This window comes from Amblyomma maculatum, chromosome 3 (assembly GCF_055883805.1).
Source record: "Amblyomma maculatum isolate TAMU_Amacu chromosome 3, ASM5588380v1, whole genome shotgun sequence".
Lineage (NCBI taxonomy): Eukaryota > Metazoa > Arthropoda > Arachnida > Ixodida > Ixodidae > Amblyomma > Amblyomma maculatum.
In genome coordinates, this window is record NC_139346.1 from 40,422,572 (window position 1) to 40,446,342 (window position 23,771).

General features: G+C 49.3%; 1 protein-coding gene across 1 annotated transcript; it reads right to left on the minus strand.

Annotated features, from left to right (window-relative positions):
• Window positions 1–1,280: 1,280 nt before the first annotated feature.
• Window positions 1,281–3,486, minus strand: LOC146194628 (uncharacterized). Its single transcript, XM_084597475.1, has one exon. It carries the CDS (start codon window positions 3,317–3,319, stop codon window positions 1,973–1,975), a length of 1,347 nt encoding a protein of 448 aa, XP_084453601.1. The 5' UTR covers window positions 3,320–3,486; the 3' UTR covers window positions 1,281–1,972.
• Between the last annotated feature and the right edge of the window lie 20,285 nt (window positions 3,487–23,771).

The following is a 23,771-nucleotide window of genomic DNA, read 5'->3' on the forward strand; positions in this document are numbered from 1 at the left end:
GGCTCGCCTAGGCGTCTCAGCCATGTGAGTGCCATGTGATCTGTCTCAATCACGAAAGCGACTCCATCGACGTAGTAGTCGAACTTCCGCAGAGCGAAGATAATCGCGAGACATTCCTTCTCTGTCACGGAATAATTCTTCTCTGCGGGAGTTAATGAGCGGCTGGCGAACGCCACCGGCCGCAGGCTACCTTCGTGCTCCTGAAGCAGAACTGCTCCTAAGCCCAAGTCACATGCATCCGTGTGGATCACAAATTCCTTGTTCAGGTCAGGCAGCCTCAGCTCTGTGGTTTCCGCGAGCGCATTAGTGAGGTCTCGCAGTGCAGCCTCTTGCTCGGGATCCCAATGCCACTTAACACCTTTCCTTAACAAAGTCGTTAAGGGGGCTTGCAGAGCGGCGCAATCTGGGATAAACTGGCGATAAAAGTTCACCATCCCCAGAAAGCGTCTCAGTCCGCCTACATCTGTCGGCGAGGGGAACTTCCGAATCGCCTGGAGTTTTTCCTCGCACGGCAGAAGGCGTCCATTGTCTAGCGTGAACCCTAACAAGGTTATTCGGGTCGCCGCTATCTGAGTCTTATTTGGGTTCAAAGTGATTCCCGCAGACCTCAGTCTTTCCAGTACGTCCCTGAGATGGCGTAAGTGCTCATCAAAGGTTGCCGAATACACCACAATGTCATCTAGGTAGGCAAGAGCGTAGTGCCACCTTGCATCACCTAGGACACGGTCCATAAGACGCTGGTACGTCGCCGGAGCTCCAACCAGGCCAAATGGCATTCGGGTAAACTGGAAAAGACCCCGGTGACAGGTGAATGCAGTCTTCTCTCTGTCACCGGGATCCATCTCCACCTGAAAGTATCCTCTACTGGCATCGAGCGTAGTAAAGTACTTCGCTCCGCCAACATTGGACACGATCGAGGGAATACTCGGAAGTGGATAGGCATCCTTCCGCGTCACCTCGTTCAGGCGGCGATAGTCCACACAAAGGCGGGTAGTTCCGTCCTTTTTGGGCACCAGCACCACTGGAAAACCCCAGGGGCTGTTTGAACGTTCCACGACGCCTGTATCGACAAGTTCATCCAGAGCGTCATCAAGCGCTTTCCTCTTAGCCAAGCTGACTGGCCGGGGATTGCACTTCCAAGGAACGGCGTCGCCTGTCTCAATTTTGTGCCTTACTAGTGTAGTACAGCCAGGCCGCTCAGTGAATACTGTATCGTACTCGTTCAAGAGCTGAGACAAGCGCGCTTTTTCCTCCCTTGACAAACTGCTCACGTTGTTCAGCAGAGGGTGGGGAGGCCTGCCTTCCTCCGCGGCGCAAAGTGCAACCGCAAAAGGGGCAGGGGGTCGCGCGGGAGGGGAGTCAGTCCCCTCCGCGCCTTTTCTCTCGGCGCGGTTGACCGGCGAATTTGTCTGCCAGGCCGAAGGCGTTTCGAGAAGCTTTTTCGGGCGCTTGTTGCGTACGTCTGCGCGCGTAGCATCTGATAGCAAGTGTACTTCTGATGCTTTTTGAGGTTGAACGAAAGGTTTCAGGGTGCCACATGCTCGCTCCCTATATCCTCCGTTGCAGACGTCAATAACAATGCCCGTCTTAGCGAGGAAGTCTCTACCAAGAATGATTGGGACCGACAGGCCGGGGAGGTGGGTGAGGCGCTGGCGCCTGACTCGTTTCTCCCATCGCACCACAAGCCGCGCGGCACCGCTCGCGTGCGCCGTGCCGCTGGCTAGTCGGAAGGCGAGGTTGCTCTCTCGCAATCGGATCCCACTCCGACGGAGATGTTCGCATACCTCGTCGCCAAACAACGAAGCGGACGCTCCTGTGTCTAGCAAAGCCATGAACTTACGCCGGACGACAGTAAGCTCAATAAGTGGCACTGGCGTGTCGTTGGGGGGACCAAAACGACAAGCCAACGGGGCCAGGAGTTCGTGTGACTCAGTGAGCACCGCTGTTGACGCCGCCGGCTGTGCAGTCGTGCTCAGCGGCGGCTCCGCTCGTTTCCCGAAAGCGCGTACTCTCGGGCAGCGGGGCGCCTGCATTCCCTGGCGTAGTGCCCTGGGTGGTTGCACCGGTAGCAGAGGGCAGTCGGCCGTTGTCGGGCGGGGCTGTTGTCGCCGCGCGCCGATTGACCGTACCTCTCTGCAGGGTTTACCGTTGCAGGTGCGCGTTGCGCTTGCGTCCTCGTGTCGGGATGCCGACCACGATTCTGCGTGTCTTGGCCGGGCGTAGCGTGTGCTGTACGCATGGCATAAGTGTACGGGTCGAGAGCTCGGTCAGACAGGTCCCAACCGTTTCTCGTTTCTCCGTCACTCAATGCAACCAATTCGGCTCCCCGGGAACGAGGTCGAAAAGTGCCTCCGTTCCAGGCGCATCGCGGCTCAAGTGCGTGCGACGCCGGCGGGGGTGGCCGATAGGTGCGCGAAGCGAGAATGTCCGCCTGTATGCGCTTGGCTGCCGAGGCGAGCTCGTCCAAATCTCTGAACTGAGCTCCTCGCAGGTAGGCTGCGAAGGTAGGGTGAGCTTGTCGCGTAACACGCTCTACCTTCTCACCGTTCGGAGCCGAGGGGTATGCGAGACGATACAACTCGTCCATCGCCCTCACGTACTCGAGCAAGGACTCGTCCGGATGCTGAGTACGTAGCTCCAGCTCGCGCCGCAGACGCCGTTGGTAATCTGCGGGCAAGAATTCCTCGCGAAACCGCGTTCGGAACTCATCCAGCGTGCTTGACCGGTGGCCAGTGAGGCGGAACCAGCGGGCAGCCTGATCGGTCAGTGAGACTGGCACGACGCGTCTCAGAATCTCGCCATCGGGTAGCCCTGTCGCCTGCTGGTAAGTCAGCATGCGGTCCAGGTACTCGTTGGCACTGACACGATCATGATAACCGCTATAACTGGGCAAAACCACCTCTAACCTTGGTCTCGCAGCTGGCGCGGATGTGTGCAGAGTCGTCTGCACGACACCCGTGAGGCTTTCTATGAGGCGCAAAGCGTCTCGCAGCATAGCCTCTTGGGGATTGGTCTGGCCAGAGAAATCTGGCTGAACGACCGGCTGGGATGTGCAGGGTAGCGGCCGCTCCGTGCACTCCATACCTCGCGGCATAGCGCTTGGCGAAAAGTGCCCTGCGTCGCCGCGCGTCTGAGTGAGTGCGTCGGGAGAAGCACAGCTCGGCTCAAACGATATGAGGTCACTGGGGCTAGCGTCGCTAGCGTCAGCCTCTGTGATTGGACCGGCTGTAGCAGATACAGCCGCGCCAATAGGTTGCCGTTGGGAAGCCATATCGGAAAGCATTAGCAGCGACTGAAAGTCAGGCATGCTCGCTTCCATGGCCTGTCTGTGTCGAAAACCCGATGCACAGACACTCGGTTTGTCACACCTCTGGCCCCACGTTCGGGCGCCAAGATATGGGGGTGTTACTCCCGCAAGAATGCGCCACGAGGGGACTAGACGCTACAGTCGCCTTCTAGCCCCGACGTGCAGCCCTAGCAGACAGAGCTGTGACCCCCAACTCGCGGTGCGAGAAGTCGCTACTGCGGCGGGTTCGAGCCAGAGGGGACAGACACCGAGTTCGTACTCGAACAGTTTATTGTGCTCGAGTACACGGCAAAGGAAAACACACTAAAGAACAACCGCCGTGTAGCGAGCGAAAGCCGCGTACGGGGGTGAAATAGAACCACCTAGAGGAGAAGCACGCACGAGGAGTGAGAGGTACTGCTCACCTGCGTGCGGCTTCGTGCTCACGGCCCGCGGCAGTCAGTGCGCGCTGGACCGGGAGCAGAGGGTGAAGGCGGCGGTCTCCCGACGGGAATGCTGAACCGTGCGCGTGCACGCCCAACCGTCAAAAGACGCCGAGGGAGTTGCGACAGACGCGCATCTCACCTCGGCTCGGGGAGAGGAGGTTTCCTGGGTATCCGGTAGGAAAGAAGGAAACCCGTGCGGTGTCGCCGCGGGAGCCTGGGAGGATGGGAGGGTGGCCAGTGTGCCCTCTCCTCGCGGTCCTCCCCAAGAGCGCACGTAATCACGCGTGGTAACTACGCGCAGCCCTTTATAATGGGGGCAGGGGATTATGAATCCCCACACTACGTATATCCTTGTATAGCCGAGCTAATTTAGCCATTTTTCGTGAATTATACGTGAAGGTTCTGAAAATGTGCACGCAGCAAAAGTAATACCATGTACATCGGCGTTGAAGCGGAACAACACGCTAGGATTTAATAGAAAGTTCATTCCTTATCGCACTCTGGCTGCAATACCTAGTTTTCTATGGTGCGATCTGCGCCTCCTTTATTTTACAGTGCCTTTCCAGTACACCTAAATAGACAGTCCATGGTCCTTTCTTGTGGTCCTTTCTTAGTATCCCGCTTCGCTAGAGTTAGCCCCCACTCTACCTTTGTGGGCGGGAGATACCAGACGTTCTGCGCCACAAGGCGGAAAACGGAAAAAAAATTTTTTTTTTGTCACGTTCTTTCTTTATTCGTGGAGCAGCACTCAGCAACTTATGGTTCCTAGGCTGCCTGGCAGGCACTGACGTTTCGTAGACGCACCGTTCTTGATGTTGCTTATCGTCTAACTGCTACAGGCGCTTGTTTTAAAAGGTGGCACAGAAAGTGAGGATCAGCGGCTTTGGCATCTCTAAAATGATTATTGTGACTTGGAATCCTGTAAGTGCTTTGGCTACACGCTGAAATTTTTCCGAAGTGAAACTGAAACCGCTGTACAGAAATATGAAATCTAAAGGTAAAGGTAGTTAGTAATAAGTCTAGCTATATTAGTTCTCGACTCAGTCAAAAATGAAATAATTAGGGTATGGTAAACCCTCCCAAAGAAGGCATATTTAGAATCAATCAGGTATCAAAAGCTTCTAAGTCGCCGTTCCACTATAGCCAGAATAAGCGACCTTTGAGGCGACGAAGAGTTTTTGCTGTCCGCGGTAGCCTGCAGCTGTGATTATTTTAAAAACAGGAAAGTGAGCTCCATTTTGGAACGCATGCGCTGGAGCTAACGCCGAATCACTTATTTGCTGGCATTTAAGTTAATAGCTTTATTGACATTTGTTCACTGCTGCGCTTTGAGGAGTTATTTGTGGCCTAGAGATGGTGACGAAGACTTTCAATGAAGACAAAAAGTTAAAGTGAAAGCCCTAAAGACCCCTTCGCATGAGTGAAGTCCCTAGTCAGGGACCCGGCTGGACAAAGCTGCTGCACTTGCCCGTTTAGCCGGAGCCCTTTGAGACTCTAGCGATGCCTCTCGAGTGGGTGAAGGGGTAAAGAAAAGGCTAAGATTTTTCTGAGATGCCCACACCTTGAACCAATTAGCCAGACCAGGGCACATAGCTACTGTGGGGAGATTTCCCATGTCTTGTGCCCTGGTCTTTTTAGTTAGTTCATAATACAAGAAAATAAGAAATGCGCGAGTTAGACGCGGAAGATAAAGAGGCCAGGTCGCCGACGAATTCAGAACCACCGAGATGCGAAGAGAGAACTGCGCGAATGTGACGGTTTCGTGGGCGAAAAAACGAACGTAACAACTTGAAACGCATTGTTCGTCTCCCCAAGCACAGCACTTCGTTAATTTCTTTCCATCAACGACACTCATACATAACGCCTATGTACTCTGCGGCTCCGTTCTTTCTTCCACATCAGCATGTAAGTACTTAGATGTTCACATATCTCATGATCTGTCTTGGTCCACCCATATTACAACAATTGCTAACGAAGCTAATCGTGTCCTGTCTTATTTACGACGTACTTTACCATTAGCTCCCTCTTCTGTCAACTCTCTGTCCTACGTAACACTAGTTCGTCCAAAGCTTGAGTATGCAATCGCAGTATGGGACCCTCATATTTTTTATTTGACTAAAACACTCGAATCTGTCCAAAGTCGCGCAGTTAGATTCATCTTTTCCGATTACTCTTATCGTTCCAGTGTGAGTACTATGAAATCTGAAGCTAACCTGCCTAACCTCGAGACACGACGCAAAATCAACACACTTAGCCTCTTTCACAAATTCTATCACTTGTCACTTGCTCATCTAGAACCAGCTCATCCCACCTCCGTTCGAACGAGTCATCAAAAGCCGTTTATCCGCCTCGCGCACGTACCTCTGCACATCTGCATTCCTTCTTTGTCCAGACTGCAGTCGACTGGAATGGCCTGTCTGCCGATGCCGCACTTCACACCAGCACCGCGAATTTCAAAAAATCTGTCGAAGATCTTTTTATTTAAACTTTGTAACTAATTTTTGATTTTCTGTGTCGCCATGTATTCCCCTCACGTGATATCCCGTTCTGGGGCATTTGAGGTGTACAATAAATAAATAAATAAATAAAATAAACAGTCTACCAAAATTATTGCCCCTAAGAGCTATAATCAAGAAGAGTGTTTTGGCGGGCTAGGTGTTGCTTGTCGTTCATGCTTAAACTGCGCGAAAAAAACACGGACAGAGACAGAAAACACGTACCCAAATAGAGCGCAGGACTTCCAACTTTTATTCGTAAAACGCTTCGAGCATGCCTTTTATACGCTCAAAACAACCACCACATGACGCAGCCGGGATCAAAAGCAGATAATTATTGACTGATACGTGTACGCGATGCGTGGACCCGCCGGAGCGGCAATCTAAACTACACCGGTGTATGCAAGCTTACACACCCTTGAACCTTGATAAAAGGATAACAGGGAACCGGAAGAATAAAAATCCAAAAAGTATAGATACTGCCAACACCACTAATGAGGGCATCAACAAAATGCTGTATTACTAGCGAAACTTACTCAGACAAATGGGATGAGACGCGGAATAGACACTAATAGCAGAAAACGATAAAGGTGCAAAGCCACTAAAAGCCGTAAGCTTAAAAGAACTAAGCACAAAGAAAACCGCCTAGGCTAAAACTGTGAAACTGAGAGTGAAATATGGGAAATTGTACCTTGAATCGACAGCAATTTGCCACAAAGGACAGTTTTACATTCAGTAAAGTGGTATATGCATAGGCTCATCTGTGGCACCAGCTTTATGTAGTATTTTTCTCGCTTCTTTGAACCAGCGCTTGAAAAGTGCGGATATTTCGGTACGCTGATGATTATCTCGTGATCTTAAACTCGTCTTCTAACTCTAGTCTGCCTAATTTAGTTAGTATTATCCTTATTATTTTCAAGTGTGAATGAAAAGGGCTTAATTTTAAAAATGAATTTCCCAAAAGCAACCAAATCCAGTTTCTGGATATTAAGCTAGCATTTACGCCCTCACATATCTGTTGGTCATACAACCCCAGAATGAACAAGCAGTCACTACCCTTTGACAGTGCACATTTAAAGTTGGTTAAAAGAGCGATTGTTCACCTTGCCTGCCGTTCGGCCCTAGAAAAGTCATCTGAGCACAGAATGGGTTCAAGTCTTACCCGTCAGATTGAGAAGATGTATGCTGCTGGGTATCCGCCGTAACTTATTGCCTGTGTTTGTGAAAGTCAGCTACAGAGGATAAAGAATACGAACCGAAAGATGAACGAAGACCGAAAACCAGTGTGTGTTTTGCCTTACCTGCACCGAGTGTCTCACAATTTAAAGAAAGTTGCAGGAAGATACGGCGTCCGACTCGTGTATGGGCGCTGTGTAAGCTTGCTAAACTGTGTGCAATCATGAACCGAGATGATAGGCAGCAAAGAGGCACCTCAAGTCACAGCCTTGAGTACACTGAATGTGCCAGAGAAGTTATTTATCAGGTGTCATTATCCAGTGGCAAGATGTATATCGGTCAAACCGGGCGACGTTTTAGTGAGAGGGCAGCTGAACATGGTTCGCAACCTTTCTACCAACTCAGGAGGAAATTTAACTTTACCTTCTAAGAAGTGCGAAAAAATTGATTGTCACCCGTTTTTTTGGAAGCACAGAGTTCTTAGCGACGGATAGAACTAAAACGGAACGGGAAATAATTGAGGCGTTCCTAATCGCGAAGAATTCGAAGAAATGTGTGAGCACACCGTCCATTATGCTTTCGGATAAATAAATCCCGTATTTAGAAATGAAAACTTTAAACCCTCACCTGTACACGTGTTAATTGTTTTTTCCATCCTTCTTAGATTTTAGCCTGGTGTTTTGCCTTTTCATTGCTCGCGTCGCCTTTACCTTTGTTTTTTGTTTTCTCCCATATTTCACTCTCAGTTTCACAATTATAGCCTCGGCGGTTTTCTTTGTTCTTAGTTCTTTTCAGCTTACGGCTTTTAGTGGCTTTGCACCTTCATCGTTTTCTGCTATTTGTGTCTATTCCGCGTCTCATCCCTTTTGTCTGAGTAAGTTTCGACAGCGTTTTGTTGATGCCCTCATTAGTGGTGTTGGCAGTATCTATACTTTTTGGATTTTTATTCTTCCGGTTCCCTGTTATCCTTTTATCAAGGTTCAAGAGTGTAAGCTTGCATCCATCGGTGTAGTTTAGATTGGCGCTCTGGCGGGTCCGCGCATCATGTACACGTATCTGTTAACAACTATCTGTTTTTGATCCCGGTTCTGTCATGTGGTGGTTGTTTTGAGCGTATAAAAGGCATGCTCGAAGCGTTTTACGAATAAAAGTTGGATGTTCCGCGCTTTATATGTGAACATTTTTTCTCTCTCTGTCCGTGTTTTTTTCGCGCAGTTTAAACATGAAATTGCTATAAGACGAAAATATTAGGGGGCTAGTTCTACTGTAGTGTTTATTTGACAGAACTGTGCCCAAAGCACAGGGTAGAAGATCGGGTTCTTCGGTGCCGGATTGGATGTAAGTAGGTCCACTCGGCGGCATTGGCGCGCGCTCATTGCGCAGCTTGTTCCACAAGAATCGAAGGACGTTGGCACGTGGTCTTCATGGCTGCCAGTAGATTGCATGCAGCGATGTTCATACTACTTCATCATCAGCCTGACTATACCCCCTCCTGGGCGAAGGCCTCTCCCATATTTCTCCAATTAACCCGGTTCTGTACTAGCTGCATCCACTTGACCCCTACGAACTTGTTAACCTCATCCGCCCACTTAACTTTCTGCCGCCCCCTGCTACGTTTTCCGTCCCTTGGAATCCAGTTTGTTACCCTAAGCAACCATCGGTTATCCTCTCTTCGCACTACATGTCCTGCTCACGCCCATTTCTTCTTTTTGATTTCCACTATAATGTCAGTAACTTGAGTTATTTCTTAGACCCACTCTGCAGGCCTCCTATCACTTAATGTTACCCCTACCATTTTTCGTTCCACAGCCCTCTGCGTTGTCCTCAACTTAAGTAGAACCCTCTTGGTTAGTCTCCACTTTTCCGCCCCATAGGTGAGTAAAGGTAAGATGCAAATGTCGTATACTTTCCTCTTGAGCGATACCCGTAAGCTGCTAGTCATAATCTGTGAGTGCTTGCCGAATGCGCTCCATCCCAATCTTATCCTTCTTGTCATTTCCTTTTCATGGTTCGGATCTGCGGTCCTAAGTAGACATATTCGCCTACTACTTTCAGTTCTTCGCTACCTAACGTAAACTGCTGTTCCATCCCGAGACTGTAGAACATTACCTTAGTTTTCTGCTTATTGATTTTCAAGCCTACTTTTCTACTTTTCCTGTCTATGTCACCAATAATTCTTTGCAGTTCATCTCCTGAGTTACTTAGCAAGGCAATGTCATCGGAAAATTGAAGATTACTGAGGTATTCTCCATCCATCCTTATCCCCGAACTGCTCCCATTCCAACTCTCTGAATACTTCCTCTAAACAAGCTGTGAATAGTACTGGGGAGATCTTGTCTCCTTCCCTGGCACCTTTCTTTAAAGGAATTTTGTTACTTTCTTTATGCAGAATTATGGCTGCTGTGCAACCACTATATATATTGTTACGGACTTGTTCTCAAACAGAGCACGGAGGAAGAAAGAAGGAAGAGGAAGAAGAAGTGTGCGCGCCCGTTCGACCTTTGTGTTGTGGCACTTGTGTCGTCCCCGCTAGCCGTGTGTACACAGCGTACTGAACCGACTAGAACGTCTCGGTCGCGACGCTAAGGGCGACATTGTGGTGGAGGTGCTGGGTAGCGCCAGGGATCGTTACCCGGCTTCTCCACCACAATGTTGCGCCTTCTCCACAAAGACGCTACCTTCGAGTGGACATCAGAGTGTGACTCTTCTTTTTGCCAGCTCAAGCTTTTACTAACGTCACATCTGATTCTCCGGCATTTCAACCCTTCTGCTCCAACGGAACTTCACACGGACCCCAGTGGTGTTGGCATTGGTGCTGTGCTGATTCAGCGTTACGGCGACAAGGAACATGTTATTGCTCGACACCATCCTCCCGTTCTCCACAGATGGCGAACCTGAGATTGCTGAGATCCTGTGCCGGGCTGAAGAAGCCTGCCGGATATCCCGTCTGAGAACTCTTGCCTCACAAAAGCGCTCGAAATCCCGCTAAGACGACCACCATCGCCACACCACCTACCTCCCTGGAGATATGGTCTGGCTTTGGCGTCCACTAAGGAAGCGTGGCTTAAGTCAGAAACTGCTCGCGCACTATATCGGTCCCTACGTTATCCTCGAGGCAATTAGTGACCTCACCAATCGGATTGCGCGCCTTACCGAAAGTGGCCGACGTTCTTCACGAACTGAGCTTGCCCACGTCGCGCGTCTGAAACCCTGTCATCCTCGTGCTGACGATTGACTCGCCCGGAGGGCTTCGCCTGCGACGGGGGAAGTGGTACGGACTTGTTCTCAAACAGAGCACGGAGGAAGAAAGAAGAAAGAGGAAGAAGTGTGCGCGCTCGTTCGACCTTTGTCTTGTGGCACTTGTGTCGTCCCCGCTAGCCATGTGTACACAGCGTACTGATCCGACTAGAACGTCTCGGTCGCGACGCTAAGGGCGTAACAATATCTTCCAGCACTTTCACGTATGGCTCGTCTACCCCCTGATTTCGCAATGCCAGCATCACCGCAGAGGTTTCTACTACTACATAATTCCATACTGCAGTTTCTACTACAGGTTTTATGCTACAGTCAGTCGATAATTCTTGATTGACCGTATTCGACTCTACGGTGCCTTGATGCCTGCATTCGTCCGCCGCTCCGTGGCCGGCCACGCACCCTCTTGGAGACAGTGCTGAACCTAGGGGGTAAAGCCGAGACCTAAAAAAAGTTCCCAAAAGTTTACCGTCATCATCAAGCTCATCTCCGTGGCCAACGAAGTTTTTTCTGGCTAAGTCAAACATGAGCAATGTTTGGACTGGAGCTTTAAAATTTACGGTATATATCATTGCTTTACAAAATATTTGCGTATTTTTTTAAAGTCTCAAAGCTCATTTCAGACTGTTTAGGGCATGCAAAGTTGATGTAGGACGATTGTGAATAATGTTTGCGAGCAGATGCTCTTTGAGGTTCGGTTTGAAATTTCAATTTTTCAGTGTCGCTTTGCTTAAAGCATTTCAAAACAAAAGCCGTTCGCAAGAGCCGCTTAAGCTCCCTTGCAGTTTGATAAAACCTTCATGCCATATGTGTAAGGCAAAATCTCGAAAAGATGCGGCATATCACCTCACGCATATGTGAGCAAACGTGCCACATTGCAGTTGCATTTGCAGATTTCATGACAATTTTTACCTTCCACAGCGAGAGCTATGAAGTGCAAGGCTTGTGAACGTAAGTATCCTTGAGACAAACTACGCTAAGAAAGCTGAACATTTGTTTCTATGATTTCATAACAGTAGAACAGCTGGACAAGTCGTTCAGTGCCACGGGTTTACCACCTTCTAAGTTCGACCAGAATATTGCCGCGAAACCTTCAAAACAGTATTTGTTGTTTTTTAACAGCCGCCGGCATACAGGCTTATCACTCTGATTCTGGACCGCGTATCAGTTCCGTAATCTTTGTTAATGCTCGATGTCGCGAGTCACACCTTTATCAGTTTTGTTGTAGCGCAAGATGCACCGAGATCTGTCTCGAAGGTTCCGGCCACTTGCGTGTCTTTCCACAATGTTCCAGCCCGTGCTGGTAGCTGTTTGCGACGTTATCTAGATTGTTCTGTGCAGCCTTTAAATTGAACGTTGCCGAGTGGGACGGGCATTCTTTGTTCGACGATCGACGAGCACGTTTGTTTCTATCGCCGCCGCCGAGTTGCTTAGTTCTTTTGCGGGCGCAAGTCAGCCCAAATAAACAGTTTCTTTAGTGCAATAATCGACCCTTCAATTGTGTCGTCGACCTCGTCACCCCTACGTGACAATATGCTGTTCTGCTCGCAACATTCTCAGCGGTCATTTATGAAAGAACACGGGCAAATAAAGTGCAAAGTAAACACACGTGGGATCTCCCTCTCGCATTTTCTGTATAGAGTACTGACCATCCAGAATAGGAGAGGCGGGGTCAACGCTGTGGAATCCGTTAGAATGTTTTTCTATATTGTGCTCGTGGTCTTGTGCCAAAGGAACATGCCGACGTTTTTTAAGGCAATCAGGAACACAGGAGATGTGTGTTTGCTCAATGGAAGAAATACACGCGAAGCGAGTTTAATCATTTTCTTTTGCAGAGAAGTGTCTAAGTTTATAGTCACACTACAAGGTATTTTCTTTTTTTGCTTTTTGGCATTATAAGCCAGCATTACATTTAAACAATGATCGAGATATAGGAAGCTTGTAGTACAGTAAGCATCAAGGAAAGCTATTTTCCTGCAAGAAAATGGCCTCTTGTACGGTATATGAAAGTCACGCGCGTGCGAATTTAGTATACATATTGCAGGATACATTCCTGCTTTATTTCCGCTAATGCAAAAAGCGGAGCGCTTTCCGGCTCAAGGCCGAGAAATATCGAACGTCGCGCAACCACAGACGATTAGTGGGAACAAAATGCAGGACACGTTGAAGTAACTTCTTTCAGGCGCATGGCAAATATCGTGTGCAGCAACATAATTTACAGCCAAAAAACACGTGAAGAGGTCCGTGGAGGAGTTATTATTGCATAGCTTCATGGAAAAGAGATACGCTGAGACAGCTCGACTGCTAAGAGGCATTGGCCACCTACGTTAAAGAATATAAACATGGGTAATGGAAGATACTAAGCGATGGGCAATAAAAAAATCAGAACTATTATAAGCTGAAGGGAAGTATGACTAGCTTATATAAAACATCACCTGCTAGCGCTCCACACAGTTTCCACGTGCCATAATGCCTATTTTCTTTCTTCTCCATGCTTCATTATGATATCAATGCTGATGATACTCAAAGTATTGTATTGCAGTCGCCGGAGGGATGGACAGCATAGCTCGAAATGGTGCTGACCCTGAAAGCAGAATTTAAGATGAGATGGGCATTGCGACAAAAAAGAAATGAAAACATCCTGCAGAAACGGATCAGACTAAATATTTCTGGTCATAAAATATGTGGGAGCTAACAGCATTATACATACATCAAATGCTGATTGATCAAGAGTGCGAAACAGTAACACATCACCGCGTATTTGTACGCTCCGAGTCAGATTAGAATAGTAAGAGTAATAGTTTTTTTTTTTTTTGCAAAGCAGGCGTGACAACAAAGGTCGTACAGAACAGTCTTGAGGCTGTGAAATTCTCGCCACACTACAAAATTTATTCCAGAAAATCATAATCTTCACTCAATAACAACTGTGCATTTTTACAACAAATAATTATAGCAACAAACAATACTATTGTGTACAGCGAATGGAGCCTTAATTTTGGAAAATACTCCGAACTTAAGTAGGGCTGGGCAAACAGCAACTCTTTCGACTATCGTTAGCGATGAACTGTGCAGTAATGGCGTAAAAAAAGAAAAACTGCGCCATGTTACCTTATATATCACTTGCTTTTGTGTGCGGTCCCTCAGGCATGGTGTACAAGAGCGTGGAGCGCGAAAATTTAGTATAAGCAAATATATGTGAGGATCTTTTCTGGAAAAAGTTCAACTATTTCAGCTTAAGAGGTTATCTACGCGCATATGCAAAAAAAAAAAAAAAAAAGATAGGCACAATTTAAAAAAAAAAAACAGAATAAAACTTGTTCTAATCACGCAAGGAGCTTGATGAAAAGCAGGACAAAGTAATTAGAAATGAGGGTTTCATCTGTTGAAATATTGTAACAGTACGGAAGAAGATGAAGTTTAGAAGACAAGTGAAGGAGAAAGACGTTGAAAAAGGACTCTCGTGCCGGACGCGCTGCCGTTGACCAGCTGAGCTCCCTACCCTATCGTCTTGTAGTTCAGCGCTCCGACGTCTTACCCCCTTCGTAACAAATTGGTGGTCAGGTGCTGGGTACGACTACCCTCAAGACGCATCCTCAATCGCTGGAGCTTCGTCGGAGCCGTCGCCTCGCTGGTCTCCCACCCTTTTCAACAAGAATGCAGCAGACTACCGAGCAGCCCCGAACAACAACACGGGACCCTCTACCCTCGTCTCGCGATGCGCCGCCGACCACCACGAATGCGACGCTACCATTTCGCGAGCCTCGTTCCTTTGCCGGCCAAGCAGGGGAAGATGTTGATGACTGGCTCACTCATTATGAACGTGTGAGCCGCTATAACCGCTGGGATTCAGTGGCTAAACTAGCCAATGTAGTCTTCTTTTTGACGCAAACCGCCTTGATGTGGTATGAGAACCACGAGGACTCCCTGACAACTTGGGAAAGCTTTGTCGAAGCCATCAAGGAATGCTTCGGTGACCTATCTGCAAAGAAGAAACAGGCAGAGCAGACACTTGCTCAGAGGGCCCAGGCAGCCGGAGAAACCTGCACCACCTACATAGAGGCCATACTGTTACGACCAAGCATCCGCATTTGCGCGCTCTATTGTTCGCCTGTGGGCATGGAAAAGTTTTGTGAATATGTGGTGATGGTCCAATGGCTCTAAGTGAGCCTGTTTCCAGGAATCCTGTTTTGTAAGCATGTTTTGCTTTGTGGACAACCTGCAAATGCCAAATTGACCCTGTCAAGAGAACGTCTGGAAAAACACAAAGAAACGTCCCCCTGCGGGAAATAGCAGGAAGTGCTTTCTTTCTTTTGTTCACCCTTCCAGTCGAGAAGTGCTATCCTCCAGTGATGAATGCCTCCTATCCAAAGGAGACAACAGAGTGACATGTCCGCTGACGTGCAGGACAAGAAAGGAGCATGACTCATACGGCCATTAAGTGATTTCCCGGGAATGCAGGAAAGATTTGCAATTGTCGAAAAGGGACCATGTTGGGAGCCCTATACGGCGCCACGTGCACTCGGGTTTCTGAGAAGTAAAACCCCTTGTCAGAACCAGCCTGTGGTTTCTTTGCTGAAGAATAGAAATGTACCTCCTCTCCTCGCCGTTCCCAAGCTTTTCCCGCCAACAAGTGATCACGCCCAACGAATGAATGCCGGACCAGTCAGTGCTTCAGACCATCAGTGCAGTGAAGTGTTCGATTGGATGCCGATACCTGAGGGGCGTGCCCTGGATTTGGTTGGTCAGCATCTTCAGAGAGGGGCTGGACATAGGGGGTTTTTAAGGACGCTGCAGAGCACGAAATGTCGCTCTGAGCCCTGGGTAAACGGCTCATCCAGTCGCTTCTCGCTATGAACCCTTAACGCTTGCCATTTTGCTGATGTACCCTTCTTTTTCGTGTAAATATTGTAAATACGTTTTCTCAAAGTGCCAGTAAACCTGCTTGTACATATTTTACCAACTTCGAAGATTCAGTCCTTCTTCAACCCGGAGTCTCTGCACGCTACCAAGTGAAAGCCGGGTCGCCATAGCCCCAGCGTCACGACAACTGGTGATCAGCGGTGGGATCTGAATCTGCAAGCACAACGACTGGTGCCCAGCGTTGGGATCTGAATCTACAAGCCACAACATCTGGTGATTGGAGGTGGATCTGAAGCTACAAGCCACAACACCTTGTGATCGGAGGTGGCATCTCAAGCAACAAGCAGGAGCAACAATCGGCCAAGAGGGCAGCTCGGAACATCGATCGCATGTGTGGGTGAGTGCTTGGCTTTTCTTCTGATGTGGACCAGGTTCTAGAACAGGGTTAGATTTTAGAACTGGTAAAGAGAGTGTGGAAACGCCTTTAGGTTGGTAGTTTGCACAGTTGTTTTGGAAGTAGCCGACACTCGGAGCGATCATGGACCTACAAAAGCTGCAGAAACCGGACCTGTTGCTATTGTGTGAGGAATTGGGAATTGATACAAGTGGTTTGGCACGAAAACCTTTGATTATAAAGGCAATCACAGATTTGGGAGCCGATGATGAGGAGCTCAGTGAAGCATGGAACCTCATCGCCCAAAAAAAGGAGGAACAGCTCAGACAGCAGAAAGAGCGGGAAAAAGAGGAAAAGAGGCGTGAGCGTGAACTTGAGAGGGAAAAAGAGGAAAGGGAGCGCGAACGTCAGAGGGAAAAAGAGGAAAGGGAGCGCGAACGTCAGAGGGAAAAAGAGGAAAGGGAGCGTGAACTTGAGAGGGAAAAAGAGGAAAGGGAGCACGAACGTGAGAAGCTTGAGAGAGAAGCAAAAAAGCGGGAGCTAGAAATTGAGCTCCGGAAATTAGAAGTAGAGTTGAGCAAGAGGTCGGGCGATTGTCCCCAGCTAGCGGTACCTCGTCTCAACAAGGAGGCAGATTTCAAGATGTCAAAGTACATGCAGCCATATGTGATATCAGGGGATATCGGTCTGTATCTGGGTAACTTTGAGCGAACTTGCGAAGAACTGTCCTTCCAGCGAGACACGTGGTCTCAGAGATTATTGACGGTTCTGACCTGCGAGGCAGCGGAGGTTGTCGCGCGGCTAAACAAGGAGGACGCGGACAACTACGAGAAGGTCAAAGCTTGCCTTCTGATTTTCGGAGACAGAAATGTGCAGGCCTTAACACGTTCAAAGGCGCGAGAACTAGCTACACTGCTCATTTCAGAAAAATCAACAGCGGAGGAAACGGCAGTTAAAACAGTGGTAAATGCGGAAAATAGCGGGCCAGAAAACTTTGAGAGCGAGGCATCTCAGATAAGTCAACATGAAAGTGAGCTTGATAAGACACGGAATGAGGACGTTCTTGAAAGTAACCTCTTGCCGCCAGTGTCTAGTAATCTCACGAGACTTTTAAGTGGAACCCGAGAGGACTTAGCTATGGAGCAAGCCAATGATCCCAAGAATAAGCTCGAAGTACAGTGGGAAGGACCTGCTAAAGTCGTTGCAGAGCTTTCTGACACTAACTACGCAGTGAAAATCCCCGATAGGCGTAAAGCAGTGCGCATTTATCATTGCAATCTTATGAAGCCTTATGTGCAGAGGGAAGCCGTGGTAAATCTAACGTTAAACCTTCCCGAGGAGATGGGGGACAACTTGATTTGCCTCAGCGGAAAAGGAAGCAACGCTCAGGAGCTTCTCAAAAAGACGGAGCAGAGAGGAGAACTAAAGAAATCCCAGCTGTCCGATCTGGGCGAGATAATAACAGAGTTTGAGGCCTGCTTCGTGGACCGGCCAGGCAGAACTGATTTGACTGAGCACGATATTGAGCTGACTTCAGACGTGCCAGTGCGATCAAGGTGCTACCGATTTTCTCCAAGGCAAAGAGAAATTCTGGATAGGGAAGTAACTCGCATGCTGGAATTGGGAGTAATAAAACCTTCGGAAAGCGATTATGCTTCGCCTATGATCTTAGTAGAAGCTCCAGGTAAAGACCCTAGGCCTGTGGTAGACTACCGAAAGCTAAATTCTCTCACCAGGGATCAAGTGTATCCTATTCCGAATATTGAGGAGAGAGTAGAACAGGTCAGTAGAGCGGCATATGTGACTACGCTGGACCTTACTCGAGGATACTGGCAAGTACCGCTCACTGAACGCGCCAGCAGATACGCGGCTTTCGTCACTCCGACGGGCAGCTACCAGCCAACAATGATGAGTTTCGGGCTCAAAAATGCTCCATTTTGTTTTTCCCGACTCATGGATAGGGTTTTAAAGGGGTGTGAAACATTCGCGGTGCCTTATTTAGATGACATTGCGGTTTTTTCCGACTCATGGGCGGACCATATGGTACATCTAAGAGCTGTACTGAGCCTTTTGCGTCAAGCTGGACTAACCGTAAAGGCCGAGAAATGTTGCCTGGCAAGGGCGACCGTGGACTACTTGGGTCACAATGTAGGTCAAGGTTTCAGGAAACCCAGCGAGATTAAGATTTCTGCGGTAGCAGACTATCCGCGGCCGAGCACGAAGACGGAAATTCGAGCATTCCTAGGTCTGACTGGGTACTACAATCACTACATCCCTAACTATTCAGCTTTGGCTAGCCCTCTGACCGACGCTCTCCGCAAGACAGAACCGACAAATGTAGTCTGGGACGAACAAAAGGAAGCCTCCTTCGTAAACCTGAAGGCTGTGCTGATTAGCCGTCCGGTATTGCGAGCTCCAGACTATGACCGAGAATTCACGGTCCAGTGTGATGCCAGTGATCGAGGGCTAGGTGCTGTTCTCTGCCAGAGAGATGACGACGGTAATGAGCACCCCGTGCTCTACTTGAGCAGAAAACTGAGTTCTAGAGAGAGAGCTTATTGCGCGTCAGAGAAAGAGTGCGCTTGCATTGTATGGGCCATTCAAAAATTGCAGTGCTATCTTGGAGGGGCCAAATTCACCGTAGAGACGGACCATTGTCCCCTGGCTTGGCTGCAAACTGCGACATCGAAGAACAGTCGCCTTCTTAGGTGGAGCTTGATTTTACAGCAGTACAATTTTGAAATAAGATACAAAAAGGGGAAGTTAAATGGGAATGCGGACGCGCTTAGCCGCTCTTTCTAAGCGGTCCGAGATGTTCCTCACCATGTATCGAAATTGATAATCAAGTTTTTTTTTTTTCCCGTGCGCTTGTATATGTGTGACTATGTAAAGCAGCACGTTTGGTTTTCTAGGCATACGTGGGTCCTGAACGTCTTGAGAGTGGGCTTTTCTCGAACAACAATGGCAGTTTTCTTTTGACCTGGTCTCTTCAGACGGGAGCCGAGTGCTTGTTTAGACATGTGGTTGAGTTTCAGACAGCTCGAGCAATTTGGCCTACAACAATCAAGACAACGCGACAAGCAACAGCGAGCTTCAAGCGTTCACGTGCAGGCCATTAAGTCGTCTCTTCATGCAGCAGCTGGGACTGCTGCCCTCCGAGTCTCTTCTGGCGGGGGAGGAGGCTGTTACGACCAAGCATCCGCATTTGCGCGCTCTCTTGTTCGCCTGTGGGCATGGAAAAGTTTTGTGAATATGTGGTGATGGTCCAATGGCTCTAAGTGAGCCTGTTTCCAGGAATCCTGTTTTGTAAGCATGTTTTGCTTTGTGGACAACCTGCAAATGCCAAATTGACCCTGTCAAGAGAACGTCTGGAAAAACACAAAGAAACGTCCCCCTGCGGGAAATAGCAGGAAGTGCTTTCTTTCTTTTGTTCACCCTTCCAGTCGAGAAGTGCTATCCTCCAGTGATGAATGCCTCCTATCCAAAGGAGACAACAGAGTGACATGTCCGCTGACGTGCAGGACAAGAAAGGAGCATGACTCATACGGCCATTAAGTGATTTCCCGGGAATGCAGGAAAGATTTGCAATTGTCGAAAAGGGACCATGTTGGGAGCCCTATACGGCGCCACGTGCACTCGGGTTTCTGAGAAGTAAAACCCCTTGTCAGAACCAGCCTGTGGTTTCTTTGCTGAAGAATAGAAATGTACCTCCTCTCCTCGCCGTTCCCAAGCTTTTCCCGCCAACAAGTGATCACGCCCAACGAATGAATGCCGGACCAGTCAGTGCTTCAGACCATCAGTGCAGTGAAGTGTTCGATTGGATGCCGATACCTGAGGGGCGTGCCCTGGATTTGGTTGGTCAGCATCTTCAGAGAGGGGCTGGACATAGGGGGTTTTTAAGGACGCTGCAGAGCACGAAATGTCGCTCTGAGCCCTGGGTAAACGGCTCATCCAGTCGCTTCTCGCTATGAACCCTTAACGCTTGCCATTTTGCTGATGTACCCTTCTTTTTCGTGTAAATATTGTAAATACGTTTTCTCAAAGTGCCAGTAAACCTGCTTGTACATATTTTACCAACTTCGAAGATTCAGTCCTTCTTCAACCCGGAGTCTCTGCACGCTACCAAGTGAAAGCCGGGTCGCCATAGCCCCAGCGTCACGACAATACTCAAGTTGTGCAAGACCGTCGATAGCAGGATGACTGAAGATGATAAGGTAGGCCATCTGCTCAAGGGCATTGCGGAAGATGTCTACCACTTCCTAATTGCCAAGGAAAACTTAAGTTCGGTCTCTGACGTTATCCGGCACTGCCGAACATTCGAGGCCCTAAAGACTCGCCGCATTACACCGAAATTTGGACGGCTCGCAAATGTGACTACAGTGGCTAGCATTGAAGAGTCGCCATCTCAAAGCCTCCTGTGCGCCATCCGTGAAATTGTTCGAGATGAGATGTCACGACGTGAGCAGCTTGTCCGGCCCAATGGCTTCGGAGGGGACGTATATGCTCGTCCAACTTGTGGGGGTGCGTGCCCGCCGATGTCCGCGAATGTCACCGACTTTGTCTGCCGCGAAGACCTATACACTCCGCGACCAAGGCCTGAAGAGAATTTCCAACAATTCTCTTGCCATCAGCGTACAGATCCTCGCTCTTACTCCAGTCGCACATCGCGCCGACCGCCGGACAACTACGTCGTTCCGGAACCACCATCCGGATATTTGTCGCGGCCTACCATGCAGGAACCAGCTGACACGCCACTTTTTCAGCGACCTCTTCCGGTGTGCTACCGGTGTGGTGCCGCGGGTCACATTTCCCGCTACTGTAATCGGCGCACATCGTTTCGGAATCCCCCGACGGCACCGAACCGACGCATCGTCCAGCCCTACATCGACAACTATCGGCCAGAACATCCTTCCCGGAGGGGCCGTTTTCAAAACGAAGAGCACCGCAGCCATTCGCCAGCGTCTGACCGTAGTGTGACACCACCTCCGTCATTTCGTGTGCGCCGCTCCCTGTCTCCACGGCGCCGATCTCCACCACCAACGCAGGAAAACTAGCCAGCGCGGCCAATGGAGGTGAGGTCGCTGGACAATGTGCGCTGCTACCTATTATTCCTCCGTCTGTGTTCATGTTAAAGAACAAGGTCAATGTGATTGTTGATGGTTTGCCAACGATGGCGTTGGTAGACACTGGTGCTACAGTTTCAGTAATGAGTTTAAATTTTAAGAACCTTTTGAAGAACAAAGTTATGTTTGTTTGGGACAAAACTTCAAATTTTTATGGAGTAAGTGGAGAGTTATTGTATCCGGTTGGGGTATGCAGCGTTAAAGTTTCCTTGGGGGGCACAGTGTTTCCGGCGGAGTTTGCAGTACTGCCCCGATCTACACATGACGTAATCTTGGGAATTGACTTCCTGCGTATGTGCGGCGCTACAGTTGACTGTCGAACGGGAGAGCTAAGTGTTAGTGGTTCTCTTCCTCGTGAACTTTTGGAAGAGACATCAAATTATGAAGACGTTTTGTGTGTGTGTGATGAAGTCGTCATACCGCCACATTCAGCAGTGTGTGTCCAGGTGTCCTGCTCCCGTGCTATTAACGACTCTTTTGAGGCTACTGTGGCGCCTCTTAATTTACAGTGCGTAAAGAAAAATGCGTTAGTGCCGCATTGTTTGGTTCGCGTGAAAGAGGGCCGTACCGGACTGTGGACTATAAATTGCTCATCGGAACCAGTTGTTTTTCCAGCGGGTTCCAAACTAGCTTCATGTAGCGCAACTCTCCCGAATTGTGTAGCTGTCGTTACTCCTTCCCTAGACAACCCCGCTACTAACTCACCTGCTGACGAAAAGCTTCTTCCGATGATCAGCGCATCTTTGAACACCTCACAACGACAGATATTGAAGAACCTCTTGTCCCAGCACCTATCCGTCTTTGATTTCACGCAGTCCAACGGCTCGCAACGTTTTCCGCTGTCGCGCGCACGCCACAGGATTGACACGGGATCTGCCCATCCGATCCGTCAAAAGCCGTACCGTGTGTCACCATCAGAGCGTAAGATCATCACCGAGCAAGTCCAAGACATGTTGAACAGGGGCGTAATACAGGAATCCTCCAGTCCTTGGGCTGCTCCCGTGATATTGGTGAAGAAAAAAGACGGAACATGGAGGTTCTGCATTGACTATCGTCGCCTCAACTCCATCACTAAAAAGGATGTGTATCCTCTACCACGCATCGACGATGCCATAGACTGCCTTTTTTCCGCGTCTTATTTCTCTTCAGTTGATTTGCGATCGGGTTATTGGCAGATTCCGATGGATCCTGCTGACAAGGAAAAAACTGCATTTGTTACCCCGGACGGCCTATTTGAATTTAACGTGATGCCCTTCGGCCTATGTAATGCGCCGGCCACATTTGAAAGATTTATGGACACAATACTTCGTGGCCTCAAGTGGGAAATCTGCATGTGCTATTTAGACGATGTTGTTATTTTTGGCCGGACTTTTACTGAACATAACACGCGACTCGCTGTTGTGTTAGATTGCCTACAGAAGGCTGGCCTTGTCCTGAATTCTAAAAAGTGCCGTTTTGGTGAACGTCAAGCGCTGGTACTCGGGCATCTCGTCGACCGCGATGGAGTTCGGCCAGATCCACAGAAGACTGCAGCAGTTGCAGCATTTCAACGACCACAGACTCAAAAGGAGCTCCGCAGTTTTCTGGGCCTGTGTTCCTACTTTCGACGATTCATTCCAAGGTTTGCCGACGTCGCCTACCCTCTGACATCCCTTCTACAAAAGGACGTCCCTTTCGACTGGACCTCAGATTGCGACGCGTCTTTCCGCCAACTAAAGTTTCTGCTAACGTCACATCCCATACTACGGCACTTCAACCCCTCCGCTCCGACTGAAGTCCACACTGATGCAAGTGGGATTGGTGTTGGCGCTGTGCTTGTGCAACGTTCGACAACAGGCGAGCATGTAATTGCGTATGCAAGCCGTTCCCTCAGCAAACCTGAGCGTAACTACACTGTTACGGAGCAGGAGTGTCTCGCTGTAGTTTTCGCTGTTCAGCGGTTTCGGTGCTACCTATATGGACGCCATTTCACGGTTGTGACGGACCATCATGCCCTGTGTTGGCTTGTCAACCTTCGTGATCCATCTGGTCGTCTGGCACGCTGGGCCCTTCGTCTGCAAGAGTACGACTTCACTGTTTCGTACAAGAGTGGCCGCAAACACGCCGATGCAGACTGTCTTTCACGCCTTCCTCTTCCTACGACCGAATGTGACTCTGGTGATTTCGATCATTACATCGCCTCCGTCGTGCCCGAGTTTCCCGACGCCTCGGCTCTGCGGACTGCGCAAGAGACTGACATAAGCCTCGAGCCCCTGCTTGCGGAGGCGCGGGATTCCACTGCTTCCAGCCCATTTTGTCTCCGTGATGGCCTTTTGTACAAAAAGGCTTACTCAAGCACCGGTACGAATTTTCTGCTTGTGGTTCCCGAGAGCTACCGCTCGTGCATCTTACGCGCCATGCACGACGACCCCACTTCCGGTCACCTGGGCTCTGCAAGAACGCTTCATCGTGCCCGCGACCGGTTTTATTGGCCAAAGATGCGCCAGACAACTGAGCGATATGTGGCGAGCTGCACTGAGTGCCAACGACACAAACGCCCTACGTCCACGCCACAGGGCCTGCTGCATCCTGTGACTCCACCACGTGGCGCATTTGAGAAAATCGGAATCGACCTTATGGGTCCCTTCCCGAAGTCATCCGACGGAAATCGTTGGATCGTGGTTTGTGCCGACTACCTCACCCGCTACTGCGAAACGGCAGCTCTTCCTTCAGCCACCGCTCACCACGTGTCCCTGTTCT

Bases quoted from the DNA above. Each gene is read 5' to 3' on its own strand.
- LOC146194628 (XM_084597475.1), bottom strand. From the start codon at position 3,319: ATGGAAGCGAGCATGCCTGACTTTCAGTCGCTGCTAATGCTTTCCGAT.